General features: G+C 46.3%; 1 protein-coding gene across 7 annotated transcripts in view; it reads right to left on the bottom strand.

The window, feature by feature from the left end:
• Positions 1–15,467, bottom strand: part of MAP3K7CL (MAP3K7 C-terminal like) — an 88,809-nt gene that overhangs the window by 26,390 nt on the left and 46,952 nt on the right. For all 7 annotated transcript variants that reach the window (XM_005283890.5, XM_005283891.5, XM_065576746.1 and 4 more), the window contains one exon: positions 5,310–5,371. In XM_005283890.5, the coding sequence (XP_005283947.1) occupies positions 5,310–5,371 (62 nt within the window). The remainder of the gene's footprint in view (positions 1–5,309; positions 5,372–15,467) is intronic.

The raw sequence follows: 15,467 nt of genomic DNA, 5'->3' as shown, positions 1-15,467 counted from the left end.
TATTTATATCAGCTCTGCTTTAGTTGAGCAGCCTGGTAATTTCTGCATACGGATTTATTTATTTTATTAATTGTAATATGTCAGAATGATTCAACTTTTCTACTTAGATAGTTTAGCCTGCTGTGTAGTTAGTACACACTGAACTTTCTGAGGCTAGTGGGCCCTAGAGGCCCACCTATAATGTCTTCCTGATGCAGCCCATCAGAGCTGTGCTGCAGTTTGTTTTGTTTAATACAAAGCAAGTAATACTCCTTGGAATTTTTCCATTGCAGAGTAATGGAAAATGGAACTTTCAGAAATGTATTTTTAGAACAAAGTTCTTGCTGTGACTTCACTAAGTAGATCAGAATACTGGAATGAAAATTTCCATTTTTCAGAAAAAGCATTTAACTTTCAATTATCAAAAGTGCTCTGTTTTAAGAATGGCTATAAAGCACTAAATATTTGCAATTAGTCATCTAGAAATATTTATTCTGGATCTGGATCTTCACCTCTGCAGAATCTCAGCTTATAGCGGACTGACAAAGCTCCACAGCCCAATGGGAAGTGCACACGTTCTGTGGAGTACCAAGACCAGTTCTGCAGAGTTCTCCCACAAGCAAGTGCACAAAGGGTGGGTGGATCCGGATAGTGATGAATGGCAGTGGGATGATCCATTTCAAGGCTGCCAGTATCTCTTCGGGGCTCTGACATCTAGGGAGAGAGGCCACTCATCCAACAGAGAAGAGAGTAGCACACTGCCTGATATCTGGTCTGTAGACTGCTGCCCAGGATTCTGGCTTAAAAGAACTAAACTATAAGGCTGAGATTTTCAGTCACTTATTGAATACCCAAATTAGTTTTGTGGCTTTGAAAATCCCACCACAAGGGTTCCAGTCATTTGTGCTCTTTGATATTACAAGTTTCAAAATCCTCCTTTAGGAGTTTGGGAGCTCGCAATTGGCAAGTTACTTTTTAAGAAAAACTGAGTATCAACCATTGTATATCCATTTACCTTGCACTTACATGTATACTTTGTTTCTCTTAATAAAATATCAGTGTCTCTGCCTATAAACCTGACACTGTGAGGAAAGCCTTGTAGCCTGAAATATTGGTATTTTTATTGTGAAGATACACACAAGCATACTTAAGTCAAAGGATTTCTCATTGTTGTTCTGCAATTGACTTAGCATTTTGGATTCAGAGAAAAATCAAAATAAAATTGCCTAGCTAGTTTACAGTAGATACATATAAAGTTTAAGATATTAAATATAAAATCCATTTCATTTACACTATAGTTGTGAAACAAACTCAAGGAAGGAAGGAAACTCAAGGCTGAGCTGAATTCACTGTTAAATTTAAACACAGCATAAAAGTCTGAGCTTAAGGCCCAATCTGGCTATCACTTGAGCACTTGCACATTAACTCAATGTAATTACTTATGTGTATAAATGTAAGCATGTGTGTAAGTGTTAGAAGGACTTGGCCTAAGAATGAAGACCAACATTAATTAATCTGGTAGAATCAGCCAGACACTCATCATAATGTATACTTCCCTGATATTACAAAAATGTTCCTGAAAGATAATAAAAAGAACACTATCTGACCCAAAGCCTTTGATGGTTTCTTCAGATTGGCTGTGGCATCTTGAGTTCTTTAGGGAGAAAGAAATATTTAGGCAGTTCTTAAAAAAAAAAAAATGTTATGGACTCAACAGACCAAGAGGGCTCCTTGTAGAATTTTTCCACTGTGTATTTAGAATATTTTGTAAAAGGCTATTATTTATCCAACAGACTTAAATGCTTCCAGAGGAGCAGTTTCAGTCTATTGTGAAAGTATACATTTAGAGAGTATATTATATGTACTAAAAGTGGGTTGTAAAAGTCTTAATAAAAACATAGAGAGACAAGGTGGGTGAGGTAATATCTTTTATTGAACCAACTTCTGTTGGTGAAAGACAAGTTTGTGAGCTTACACAGAGCTGTTCTTCAGGTCTGGAAGAGGTTTTTAGTGCAGAGAGATTTTTAGTGTCTAGCAGAGTCTGATAGGGTGTGTTCTTCACACTTGCCCTGAAGGGGTTAATGTAGACCAGAGGGGCCAATTAATTAGGCTGCAAACTGGGGGAACTAAGGCTGAGAGGAAAGCCCTAATTAAGGGAAGATCATATGTATAGGAACAGGAATGGGGTTCTACAAAGCCAGAGAACTGATAGCAGAGAGAGGCTGCAGGGAAGTAGTCTGTAGTCACTACCTGGGAGAAGGGGTGTGTGTTTGGGGCTATAGAAATTAGCCTTCAGTTACTCCCTGAGAGGAGAAAGATTGGGCTGGCAAACCTGGGGGATTGGGGTGGGTATCAGAGCCAGAAGGAGTACGAAAGGCTCAGGCAAAAAGGAAGCAAGGTTCAGGATGGTGCAAACCTTGGCTGCTGACTAGAGGGTCCTGAGCTGGAATCTAGAGTAGAGGGTGGTCCTGGGTGGTCTACCAGCCACTGTGAAAGTGGCATCATCGGGGCAGTGAATGAAAGGCTGACTAAGACTGCTGGTAAGGAACTGAGTTTGATACCTCAGAAGGAGGAAACATGCATAGGGACCTGGCTGGAGGGCCAAGTCACGAAGAAGGAGCACCTTGAGTCGCAGAAAGCGTGAGAGAGTGGCAGCAGGGTGTGCAGCGAGTAGCCAAAGTGGGCCTTGGACTGGGAAAGAGCTAATTCCCAGAGTGGCCAGGGGGAGGTGCCACCTGTGGTGAGGGGATCTGGTGACACAGGGTAGGTCCACACTACCCGCCTGATTCGGCGGGTAGAGATCGATCTTCTGGGATCGATTTATCGCGTCTCATCTGGACGCGATAAATCGATCCCAGAAGCACTCCCCCGTTGACTGCGGAACTCCTGCTCGCCGAGAGGAGGAAGCGCTGTCGACGGGGGAGCCTGCCTGCGCCGCGTGGACCCGCAGTAAGTAAACTTAGTTCGATCTAGGAAACGTCGACTTCAGCTACGCTGAAGCTCGTAGCTGAAGTTGCGTTTCCTTGATCGATCCCCGGCCCCAGTGTGGACCAGTCCACAGTTTTATGAATTTAAGTTTCCAAGTTCATCTTTTGAAGGTGTTGTGCAGGTTTGCTTTGTAGATGAGGACTGAGAGGTCAGATAAGATCGTTTTGTGAAAAGTGTTCACCCATGGGTTTTCTCTCTTTCACCTGCAGAATTTGGTCCAATTAAAAATATGACCTCACCCATCTTGTCTCTCTAACATCCTGGGACCAACACCGCAAACAATTAAAAAAATAGACACTTTGGATGTAAAGTAGCAATAACAGATTATCTGGGTAACTTTGATTTTAAATATCACAAGCAGCAAAGATAGTCATACATAGCACTCTTCATCCAGAGATCTCAGTGTGTTTTACATAGAAAAGTAAACATCACTATTTCCATTTTACACAGGATAAACAGATGCACAGAGAGGTGAAGTGACTTGTCCAGGGTCACACAAGAAGTCACTGCAGAGCTGGGAATAGCACCCAGGTTTCCTGACTCCCATGCAGTGCTCTAGCCATTAGAAACTACTGGCTCAATCAAATTAGGGCTATATGCTGCAGAAAATATCCACAGCCTTCTGAGCCAGCAGGAAGATCAGCAGACTGAAGAAAGGCTATCATACCATCATGCACCTCACCAAGCTTTACACCAGAATTCTGTATTCTGGGCCCATTCCTCTTACCTTCCCTACAAATCCCACAGGCCCACCCCTGTTCTCTGTATTCTGATGGGGAGGGTGAGGACAGCCTCCGTTATCCTCCAGCCCTTCCCCTGCCATCTTTTTGGTGAGTAGTGGGAAGGACAGAAAATGAGGTTTCTCCAGACCAGTGGCTCCCTGGCATCATCTCCTTAGTTGACAAAAGACAGCTAAGGAAACATTATTGGACCACATAGCTCCTTTGAAAATATTTCCCATTTTATGTAAGGAAAGCACCTGCCTTTGCATTTAAATGTCAGAGGATGCCTGCTGTCATTTACATGAGCCTGAGTGTTCCTGGGAAGGATATGATCTGAAGCAGCCATCAAAAATGAAACTGTTGTCATTCTGCTGCTACTATGGAGGGACACTGACCCTAGGAACAGGGAGCCAGCTCTTTGCCTCCTAAACCTCTGAGTTTCCATGGACCCACAGAAATGGTCCAATTCTGTGGTGAGTTGGCCTGCTTTGTGTTATCCTTGCATCACAAACTACAGCCCTAAAGCCATCTTAGCAGGCGGCAGGAGGATTCCCCCATCACTGTAGCAGCTCCTATGTCGAAAGTGTGGCTGAGGCAAAGGGAACATGGCTAGGTGTTTACATCCTTGTGATCACTGACTGTTGTAGTGGGGGCTGTTGACCAAACAGCATAAATTAGGGTAACCTTCAGGATACTCTAATTCAGCAGTTCTCAACCAGGAGTCCAGGGCCCCCTAGGGGGCCGCAAGCAGATTTCAGGGGGGTTTGCCAAGCAGGACCAGCATTAGACTTGCTGGGGCCCAGGGCAGAACGCTGAAGCCCCACTGCATGGGGCTGAAGGCTGAGGCCCAGAGCCCCGCCACCCAGTACGGAAGCCTAAGTCTGAGCAACTTAGCTTTGTGGGGCCCCCTGGAGCATGGGACCTGGGCAACTGCCTTGCTTGCTACGTCCTAATGCTGGCCCTGACTTTTATATGCAGAAAAACAGTTGTTGTGGCACTTGTGGGCCATGGAGTTTTTAATAGCATGTTGGGAGGGGCCACAGAGAGAAAAAGGTTGAGAACCCTTGCTCTAATTTATGCTGGAGACTGACCTGGTACCAGGATGGCCTAAGATTAAGTTTAGGAGTGAAATGCAAGAAAAACCTTTGTATACCAGTCCTTTCTTGCCCCATCTTCACTGAATGCTTTGTAGCCTCAGTGAAGTATCTTGCCAGGAGCCTATCTTGGACTGGATATGGGCTTTAAACCATTTTACAAAGTATTGGCACAATCCTTCTCCCATTGAAATCAGCAGTGAAACTCCTATTCAGTCCAATGGCAGCAGGATGGGCCCTGCTATGGTTTGCACACAAATAATTTGTAAATAAAAAAAAAATTGCAACTGCCACAATGGCCAAATTTCCCTGCACTGGGTTGAAAATTCAAACCAATCACCTTGTTGATATAGTTTCTCTCTCTATGCAAATGTGCAGTCCCATAAATTTTTAGAGCTCAGATGTGCACCACTGAAACACTCACAGTAACTTAACCATAACAGCACAAATATATTGTTTCAAGCTTTTTTTTTTTAATCTAATATACATGGTATAGAATCAGTTACAAATAAAATTCAAAGTTTACCTGAAGTTGCTGTTCTAGTTCTGGAAAAGCCAAAGGAAAGGTGTTTTCAGGAGGAGTATCATCTAAAATGTAAACAGACATTTTGAAAGATAACATTTACTATAAAGGCATTTCACATGCTCAGTTGACATAGTATGGCACGTATGTTGTCCCTTCTGTCCTGATCCTGCAAAGACTTACACACATACTTAACTTCATACATGTGCGTAGTCCTACTGAACTCAGGTTTCAGAGTAGCAGCCGTGTTAGTCTGTATCCGCAAAAAGAACAGGAGTACTTGTGGCACCTTAGAGACTAGCAAATTTATTAGAGCATAAGCTTTCGGATGCATCCGAAGAAGTGGGCTGTAGTCCACGAAAGCTTATGCTCTAATAAATTTGTTAGTCTCTAAGGTGCCACAAGTACTCCTGTTCTTTCTACTGAACTCAGTAGAACTACTTAGGGATGTAAAGTTAAGTCTTTGCAGGATTGGAGCCTTACTTTGTGTTACAATAATTCTGAAACAGAGTTACACTTATAGAATGTATTATAGCACAGTAAATCAATCAGTCAAGCAATACATCCAGACAATTTCTACCTCCTGCTTCCCAATTACAGTATAAATAATTCAGGTTTCTGCCATACACACCCATGCCTTCAATGAGCTCGTGACTTCAGTAAAGAGTAAGGCCTTGTCTACACTGGCAAGTTTCTGTGCAGTAAAGCAGCTTTCTGTGGTGTAACTCCCGAAGCGTACACACTACCAAGCAACCTAGTGCGCAGAAACTGCACAGTTGCAGCGCGGTAAAACACCCTGACGAGGCATACAGCTTTCTGTGCCTGGGCTACAGCGCCACAGTGCCAGTGTAGACACCCTGGTTGATTACAGCGCTGCAACTGGCCTCCAGGAAGTATCCCACAATGCCTGTTCTCACCTTTCTGGTCATCAGTTTGAACACTACTGCCTTGCCCTCAGGCGACCAATTGTGAGCTCCACCCCTTAAATTCCTTGGGAATTCTGAAAGTCCCCTTCCTATTTGCTGGTGACCCATGCAGTGGTCTCAGCGTATCTTTCCAGGGGACTATGCCTGCTTCACGCACCAGGCAATCCCCCACTTGGAGCAATGCCGAGCTGCTGGACCTCATCAGCATTTGGGGAAAGGAGGCTGTCCAGTCCCAGCTGCACTCCAGCCGTAGGAATTATGATACCGACGGACAGATTTCACGATGCATGATAGAAAGGGGCCATGACCGGGACACACTGCAGTGCAGGGTCAAAGTGAAGGAGCTGTGGAACGCCTACCACAAGGTGCAGGAGGCAAACTGTCAATCCAATGCTGCACCCACGAGTTGCCGGTTCTACAAAGAGCTGGATGTGATAATCGGTGGTGACTGTCGATACTTCGGTGGCTCATATGCCAGTTGAGAGTGAACTGAGCCTGGAGAAGGAAATCTTGGACGAGGATGTGGAGGGACAGGGGGACCCAGAGACAGAGGACGACTCGGAGATCAGAGATGCATTCAGCCAGGAGCTCTTCTCTACCCCAGAGGAGGGTAGCCAGTCACAGCTGTCGGATCTTGGCGAAGCGCAAACAGGAGAGGAGGCCCCTGGTAAGTGGCTTTGATTTTGGGAATCGCTGAAGCAAGTTGCTGGGGGCAGGAGGGTTGCAGAAAGCAGACTTGTGTCTGTATGATGCGCGTACCACCACATGCCTAGTCTGAGCGGTGGAACAGGCTGTTGATTGATTCCCTCACCTCACAGGAATCTGCCTCAGAGATCTCCTGGAAACTCTCATGGAGATACTGGGCAATCCACTGCCACAGGTTCTTTGGCAGAGCTGCTTTGTTTCTTGCCTCATTAAGGGTAACTTTCCTGTGCCACTCTGCTGTCACTGGGGGACGGGGGGACCATTGCCGCACACAGGAGAGCTGCATAAGGGCCAGGATGGAAGCTGCAGTCTTGGAGACGACCCTCCCCTTAATTCCCTGCTCACCCTCTGCAGCGAGATAACTTCCATAATGAACACAGCCTGTGGAAAATGTGGGGACAGTAATGATTATAAGGTCCCCCCTACAGTGCTGGCTCTCCCTAAGAGCCAAGTGCCCAGTGTACAGTATGGTCCTGGAACACTGATTTCCACTGCCCCTGTGGTTACTAACCATTTGGGGAGGGAGGGGGTCTTGTGGCTCGTGTGTGTTTGCCTGGGGTCAGCCAGTTAGTGACAGGTATGTGAATAGTAGCTGTGTTTTAAATCAGTGGTCTCTGTGTTGCAAACAATACTGCTTCTGTAAATTGTTGCATTTTGGCTTCGCAGATATGACCTTGGGAGCGCAGCCTCCTTCTTTGTTATCGATGGCTGAACAGCAGCTCAGAATTAGAAAGCGGCGACAAAGAACTAAAGAGGACTTTCTGCGTGATGTCACGGTGCACTCCGCGGCCAAAAAACAAGAATTGAAGGAGTGGCAGGACAGCAAGAAGAGGGACCGAAAGGAGAACGCAGTGCGCCAGAATGAAGCCACGGAGCAGTTCTTAAATGTTATGGAGCGCCAAGCGGACACTATCCAGGTGCTACTAGCACTGCAAACCAAACAGCTCTGTGTCTGCCCTCCCTGTCGCAAAACTCTTTCCCATGCGCCCCCCAGACACTGCTTATCAACCTCCTGGCTCCACTCTGTACCTGTTGCATTCCACTCCTGCCCCGTCACAGCCAAGCCCTGTGGACTCCCAGTACCCACCGCACTCAACATCCATTCCTCTGCAATTTATCCCTGCTGAAGTACAGTACCCACTGCACTGTACTCCAAAGGATAAGGTTGCATATGATACCTGGACATACACAAATCTTTAACTGTCCCAGGACCCCACCTCCCCTTCCCCCATCCCTCACAGTGCTGATGTGTTTTGTTTGTTTGTCTCGGTCCTCCGTTCTTTTTTTTTTTTTAAATAAAATAATTGTTTTGGTTTGAAAGCAATCTTTATTCCATTAATTGAAAGCAAACAGAGCCTGCAAATCAACAGGCAATTTTCTTAAACCTTCACTGGGCATCGTCTGCGCCAATCACAATCACCTCCTAGCATTACAAGCACTGCACTCCTGAGCATAGCAACAAATATTAGTGGCTTGCAGCTTCAAATTGCTGCCTCAAGGCATCCCTGATCCTTATGGCCCCATGCTGCACCCCTCTAATAGCCCTGGTCTCTGGCTGTTCAAATTCAGCCTCCAGGCACTGAGCCTCAGCGGTCCAGCCTTGAGTGATGCTTTCACTCTTCCCGTCACAAATATTATGGAGTGTACAGCACGCGGCTATAAGCATAGGAATATTGTCATCAGCCAGGTCCAGCCTCCCATATAGGCAGCGCCAGTGGGCCTTTAAACGGCCAAAAGGACACTTAACAGTCATTCTGCACTTGCTCAGCCTGTTGTTGAACTGCTCCTTGCTGCTGTCAAGGTTCCTTGTGTATGGCTTCATAAGCCACCGCATTAAGGGGTAGGCAGTGTCCCCCAGGATCACAATTGGCATTTTGACTTCCCCTATGGTGATCTTCTGGTCCAGGAAGAAAGTCCCTGCTTGCAGCTTCCTGAACAGGCCAGTGTTCTGAAAGATGCGTGCATCATGCACCTTTCTGGACCCCCACGGTGATCCACAAGCGCCTGGAGAACCATAGAGAAATACCCCTTCCGATTAATATACTCAGTGGCTAAGTGGTCTGGTGCCAAAATTGGAATATGTATGTCATCTATCGCCCCTCTGCAGTTAGGGAAGCCAATTTGTGCAAAGCCATCCACAATGTCACACATGTTGCCCAGAGTCACGGTCTTTCGGAGCAGAATGTAATTCATCTGGCCCTGCACACTTCCGTCAACACGAGTCCAACGGTCGACTTTCCCACTCCGAACTGGTTAGTGACCGATCGGTAGCAGTCTGGAGTAGCCAGCTTCCACAGTGCAATTGCCACACACTTCTCCAACAACAGGGCAGCTCTCATTCTCATGTCCTTGCGTCACAGAGCTGGGGTGAGCTCATCACACAGTCCCACGAATGTGGCTTTCCTCATTCGAAAGTTCTGCAGCCACTGCTCGTCATCCCAGACATGCACAACGATGTGATCCCACCATTCAGTGCTTGTTTCCCGAACCCAAAAGTGGCGTTCCACTGTGGCCAGCACCTCCATGAATGCCACAAGCAATCTCGTGTCATAGGTACTATGCGGGGCGAGATCAATCTTGAACTCCTCTTGCCTTTGTAGTTTAAGGAATAACTCCACTGCCACTCGTGATGTGTTAGTGATTGCGAGCATCATATTGGTCAACAGTGCGGGATCCATTCCTGCAGACCGAAGAGGCAGAGCATGAAGTACACAAACCGTTGAAAGATTGCGTCTAATGCAGACGGAAGCACAGGGATTTCTGGCATGCAAAGCAATGCATCATGGGGCATTGGGACAGGACCCAGGATGCCCTGTGACCTCCTTCGCCTTCCCACAACTCTTAGCAGCAGCAGAAGAAGAGATGCTCTGTGGGACAGCTGCCCAGAGTGCACCACTCCAAATACCGCTGCAAGTGTGAACATGCTACTGCGCAGGCAGCTGACAGTGTGAACACACAACAGCAGTTTCCCTTCAGCGCTCTCTGAGCGGCGATGTAACTGCCGGCACTATAACTCTGCCAATATAGACATACCCGAAAGAGAGCTCAACACCTGCTAGAGGGTAGTCAGCATATCACAGGGTTGGGCCCAATTATAAGTATGACTTCTAAACAGTCTTGAAAGTGACTTTTCTGCTATGGTTTAGTAGGGCTAAAATAACAATATGAGAAACAGTTTTCCCCCTGTAAAAAGCAACAGAGGGTCCTGTGGCACCTTTGAGACTAACAGAAGTATTGGGAGCATAAGCTTTCGTGGGTAAGAACCTCACTTCTTCAGATGCAAGTAATGGAAATCTCCAGAGGCAGGTATATATCAGTGTGGAGATAACGAGGTTAGTTCAATCAGGGAGGGTGAGGTGCTCTGCTAGCAGTTGAGGTGTGAACACCAAGGGAGGAGAAACTGCTTCTGTAGTTGGATAGCCATTCACAGTCTTTGTTTAATCCTGATCTGATGGTGTCAAATTTGCAAATGAACTGGAGCTCAGCAGTTTCTCTTTGGAGTCTGGTCCAGAAGTTTTTTTGCTGTAAGATGGCTACCTTTACATCTGCTATTGTGTGGCCAGGGAGGTTGAAGTGTTCTCCTACAGGTTTTTGTATATTGCCATTCCTGATATCTGACTTGTGTCCATTTATCCTCTTGCGAAGTGACTGTCCAGTTTGGCCAATGTACATAGCAGAGGGGCATTGCTGGCATATGATGGCATATATAACATTGGTGGACGTGCAGGTGAATGAGCCGGTGATGTTGTAGCTGATCTGGTTAGGTCCTGTGATGGTGTTGCTGGTGTAGATATGTGGGCAGAGTCGGCATCGAGGTTTGTTGCATGGGTTGGTTCCTGAGTTAGAGTTGTTATGGTGCGGTGCGTGGCTGCTGGTGAGAATATGCTTAAGGTTGGCAGGTTGTCTGTGGGCGAGGACTGGCCTGCCTCCCAAGGTCTGTGAAAGTGAGGGATCATTGTCCAGGATGGGTTGTAGATCACTGATGATGCGTTGGAGAGGTTTAAGCTGAGGACTGTAGGTGATGGCCAGTGGAGTTCTGTTGGTTTCTCTTCTGGGCCTGTCTTGTAGCAGGAGGCTTCAGATAATTGAAGGCTGCTATCAAATCCCCCCTCACTCTTCTCTTCTGCAGACTAAATAACCTCTGGACTCTCTCCAATTTGTCAACATCCCTTCAGTAGTGGGGGGACGCAATACTCCAGGTGTGGCCTCACCAGTGATGAATAGAAATGAATAATCACTTCCCTCGATCTGCTGGCAATGCTCCTACTAATACAGGCCAATATGCCATTGGCCTTCTTGGCAACAAGGGCACACTGCTGACTCATATCCAGCTTCTCATCCACTGTAATCCCCAGGTCCTTTTCTGCAGAACTGCTGCTTAGCCATCGGTCCCCAGCCTGTAGCAGTGCATGGAATTCTTCTGTCCCAAGTACAGGACTCTGCACTTGTCCTTGTTGAACCTCATCATATTTCTTTTTGCCCAATCCTCCAATTTGTCTAGGTCACTCTGGACCCTATTCCTACCCTCCAGCATATCTACCTCTCTCCCCAGTTTAGTGTCATCTGTGAACTTGCTGAGGGTGCAATTAATCCCATCATCCAGATCATTAATAAAGATGTTGATCAAAACCGTCCCCAGGACTGACCCTGGGGTGCTTGATACTGGCTGCCAATTAGACATCGAGTCGTTGATCACTACCCGTTGAGCCCAAAAATCTAGCCATCTTTCTATCCACCTTATAGTCCATTCATCCAATCCATACTTTTTTAAATTGCTGGCAAGAATACTGTGGGAGACTGTATCAAAAGCTTTGCTAAAGTCAAGATATATCACATCCACCCTTTCCCCATATTCACAGAGCCAGTTATCTCATCATAGAAGGCAATCAGGTTGGTCAGGCATGACTTGCCCTTGGTGAATCCATGTTGACTGTTCCTGATCACCTTCCTCTCCTCCAAGTGCTTCAAAATGGATTCCTTGAGGACCTGATCCATGATTTTGCCGGGGACAGAAGTGAAGCTGACTGGTCTGTAGTTCCCTGGGTTCTCTTTCTTCCCTTTTTAAAAGATGGGCACTATATTTGCCTTTTTCCAACCGTCCGAGACCTCCCCTGATCACCACGGATTTTCAAAGATAATGGCCAATAGCTCTGCAATCACATCAGCCAACTCCCTCAGCACCCTGGGATGCATTAGATCTGGACCCAGGGACTTGTGTACGTCCAGCTTTTCTAAATAGTCCTTAACCTGTTCTTTCACCACTGAGGGCTGTTCACTTACTCCCCAGGCTGTGTTGCCCATTATAGACTCATAGACTTTAAGGTCAGAAGGGACCATTATGATCATCTGGTCTGACCCCCTGCATGATGCAGGCCACCAAGCCGTCCCAACCCTTTCCCTTGATTCTGCTGTTGAAGTCCCCAAATCCTGTGGCTTAGAGACTTCAATTGGCAGAGAATCCTCCTGCTAGCGATCCCTGCCCCATGCTGCGGAGGAAGGCGAAAAACCTCCAGGGCCTCTGCCAATCTACCCTGGAGGAAAATTCCTTCCTGACCCCAAATATGGCGATCAGTAAAACCCCGAGCATGTGGGCAAGAGTCTCCAGCCTGACCCTTGTTAGCCATTATACTATTTACCTGCCATGGCACGGTATTCCTTTGACTTAAATCATGTTTTTCCATTAAACCATTCCCTCCATAAACTTATCTAGCTTAATCTTAAAACCAGACAGGTCCTTCGCCCCCACCGTTTCCCTCGGAAGGCTGTTCCAATATTTCACCCCTCTGACGGTCAGAAACCTTCGTCTAATTTCAAGCCTAAACTTCCCCACGGCCAGTTTATATCCATTCGTTCTCGTGTCCACATTAGTACTGAGCTGGAATAATTCCTCTCCCTCCCTGGTATTTATCCCTCTGATATATTTAAAGAGAGCAATCATATCCCCCCTCAGCCTTCGTTTGGTCAGGCTAAACAACCCGAGCTCCTCGAGTCTCCTTTCATACGACAGGTTTTCCATTCCTCTGATCATCCTAGTGGCCCTTCTCTGTACCCGTTCCAGTTTGAGTCCATCTTTTTTAAACATGGGAGACCAGAACTGCACACAGTACTCCAAATGAGGTCTCACCAGCACCTTGTACAACGGAAGCAGCACCTCCTTATCCCTACTAGATATACCTCGCCTAATGCATCCCAAGACCGCATTGGCTTTTTTCACCGCCACGTCACATTGTCGACTCATAGTCATCCTGCGGTCTACCAGGACCCCGAGGTCTTTCTCCTCCTCCGTTACTTCTAACTGATGCGTCCCCAGCTTGTAACTAAAGTTGTTGTTAGTCATCCCTAAATGCATCACCTTACACTTTTCACTATTAAATTTCATCCTATTTCTGATACTTCAATTCACAAGGTCATTTAAGTCTCCCTGCAGAATATCCCTATCCTCCTCCGAATTGGCAATACCTCCCAGCTTTGTGTCATCCGCAAACTTTATCAGCCCACTCCTACAATCGGTTCCGAGGTCAGTAATAAATAGATTAAATAAGATGGGTCCCAAAACCGAACCTTGAGGAACTCCACTGGTGACCTCCCTCCAACCTGACAGTTCACCCTTCAATACGACCCTCTGCAGTCTCCCCATTAACCAGTTCCTTATTCACCTCTGGATTTTCATATCGATCCCATCTTTTCCAGTTTAACCAATAATTCCTCGTGCGGTACAGTATCAAATGCTTTACTGAAATCAAGGTATATTAGGTCCACCACATTTCCCTTATCTAATAAGTCCGTTACTTTCTCGAAGAAGGAGATCAGATTGGTTTGGCAAGATCTGCGTTTGGTAAAACCATGTTGTAATTTGTCGCAATTGCCATTGACCTCAAGACCCTCAACTACTTTCTCCTTCAGAATTTTCTCCAGGACCTTGCACACTACAGATGTTAAACTAACAGGCCTGTAGTTACCTGGGTCACTTTTTTTCCCTTTCTTGAAAATAGGAACCACATTAGCTATTCTCCAGTCTAACGGAACCACCCCCGAGTTTACAGATTCATTAAAAATTATCGCTAAAGGGCCTGCTATTTCCCGTGCCAATTCCTTCAATATTCTCGGATGAAGATCATCCGGTCCGCCCGGCTTAGCCCCATTAAGGTGTTCAAGTTTGGTTTCTACCTCGGATACTGTAATCCCCCCTCCTGTATCCCCCTCTGTCACGCTGCTAGTATTCCTAATCCCTTCATTTGCCTCATTAAACACCGATGCAAAATATTCGTTAAGATATTGTGCCATGCCTAGATTATCCTTAATCTCCTCTCCAGCTATAGTCTTCAGCGGTCCCACTTCTTCTTTCTTTGATTTCTTCCTATTTATATGGCTGTAAAACCTCTTACTATTGCTTTTAATTCCCCTCGCAAGGTCCAACTCTACACGGCTTTTGCAGCAGTCAGGGAGCTGACCTTGTCTGGGAAGATGTACTCAATGCTTTTTTTTTTGCCTCCTTCAGCTTTTTCCACGTCATCTGTCACTATGTTGCCTCCCCCATTCAGTAAGGGTCCTATACTTTCCCTTTACCTTCTTCTTGTTGCTAACATACCTGTAGAAACCCTTCTTGTTACACTTCACATCCCTTGCTAGCTGCAACTCCAATTGTACTTTGGCCTTCCTGATTACACCCCTGCATGCTCTAGCAATATTTTTATACTCCTCCCTAGTCATCTGACCAAATTTCCACTTCTTGTAAACTTCCTTTCTGAGTTTAAGCTCACCAAAGATTTCGCAGTTAAGCCAAGTTGGTCGCCTGCCATATTTGCTCTTCTTTCTGCACTTCGGGATGGTTTGTTCCTGCACCCTCAATAAGGCTTCTTTAAAATACAGCCAGTTCTCCTGGACTCCTTGCCCCCTCGTATTAGCCTCCCAGGGGATCCTGTCCATCAGTTCCCTACGGGAGTCCAAGTCTGCTTTTCTGAAGTCCAGGGTCCGTATTTTGCTACTCTCCTTTCTTCCTTTTTTCAGAATCCTGAACTCAACCATCTCATGGTCTCTGCTGCCAAGGCTGCCACCCACTTCCACTTCCCCTACCTCCTTTCTTCCTTTTTTTCAGGATCCTGAACTCAACCATCTCATGGTCTCTGCTGCCTAGATTGTCACCCACTTCTACTTCCCCTACCAATTCTTCCCTGTTTGTAAGCAGCAGGTCAAGAGGAGCACGGTCCCTAGTCGGTTCCTCCAGCACTTGTACCAGGAAGTTGTCCCCAACACTCTCCAAAAACTTCCTGGATTGTCTGTGCACTGCTGTATTGCTCTCCCAGAAGATGTCAGGGTGATTGAAGTCCCCCATTAGAACCAGAGCCTGTGATCTGGAGACTTCAGTTAGTTTTCTAAAGAAAGCCTCGTCTACCTCATCCTTCCGATCCAGCGGTCTATAGCACATGCCCACCATGACATCACCCTTGTTGCTCTCGCCTCTAAACTTAACCCAAAGACTCTCAACAGACTTTTCTCCAGTTTCAAACTGGAGCTCTGAGCAATCATATAG

This window comes from Chrysemys picta, chromosome 1 (assembly GCF_011386835.1).
Source record: "Chrysemys picta bellii isolate R12L10 chromosome 1, ASM1138683v2, whole genome shotgun sequence".
NCBI lineage: Eukaryota > Metazoa > Chordata > Testudines > Emydidae > Chrysemys > Chrysemys picta.
The sequence above is the reverse complement of the archived record's forward strand: the minus strand, read 5'-3'. Positions and strand labels throughout refer to the sequence as shown.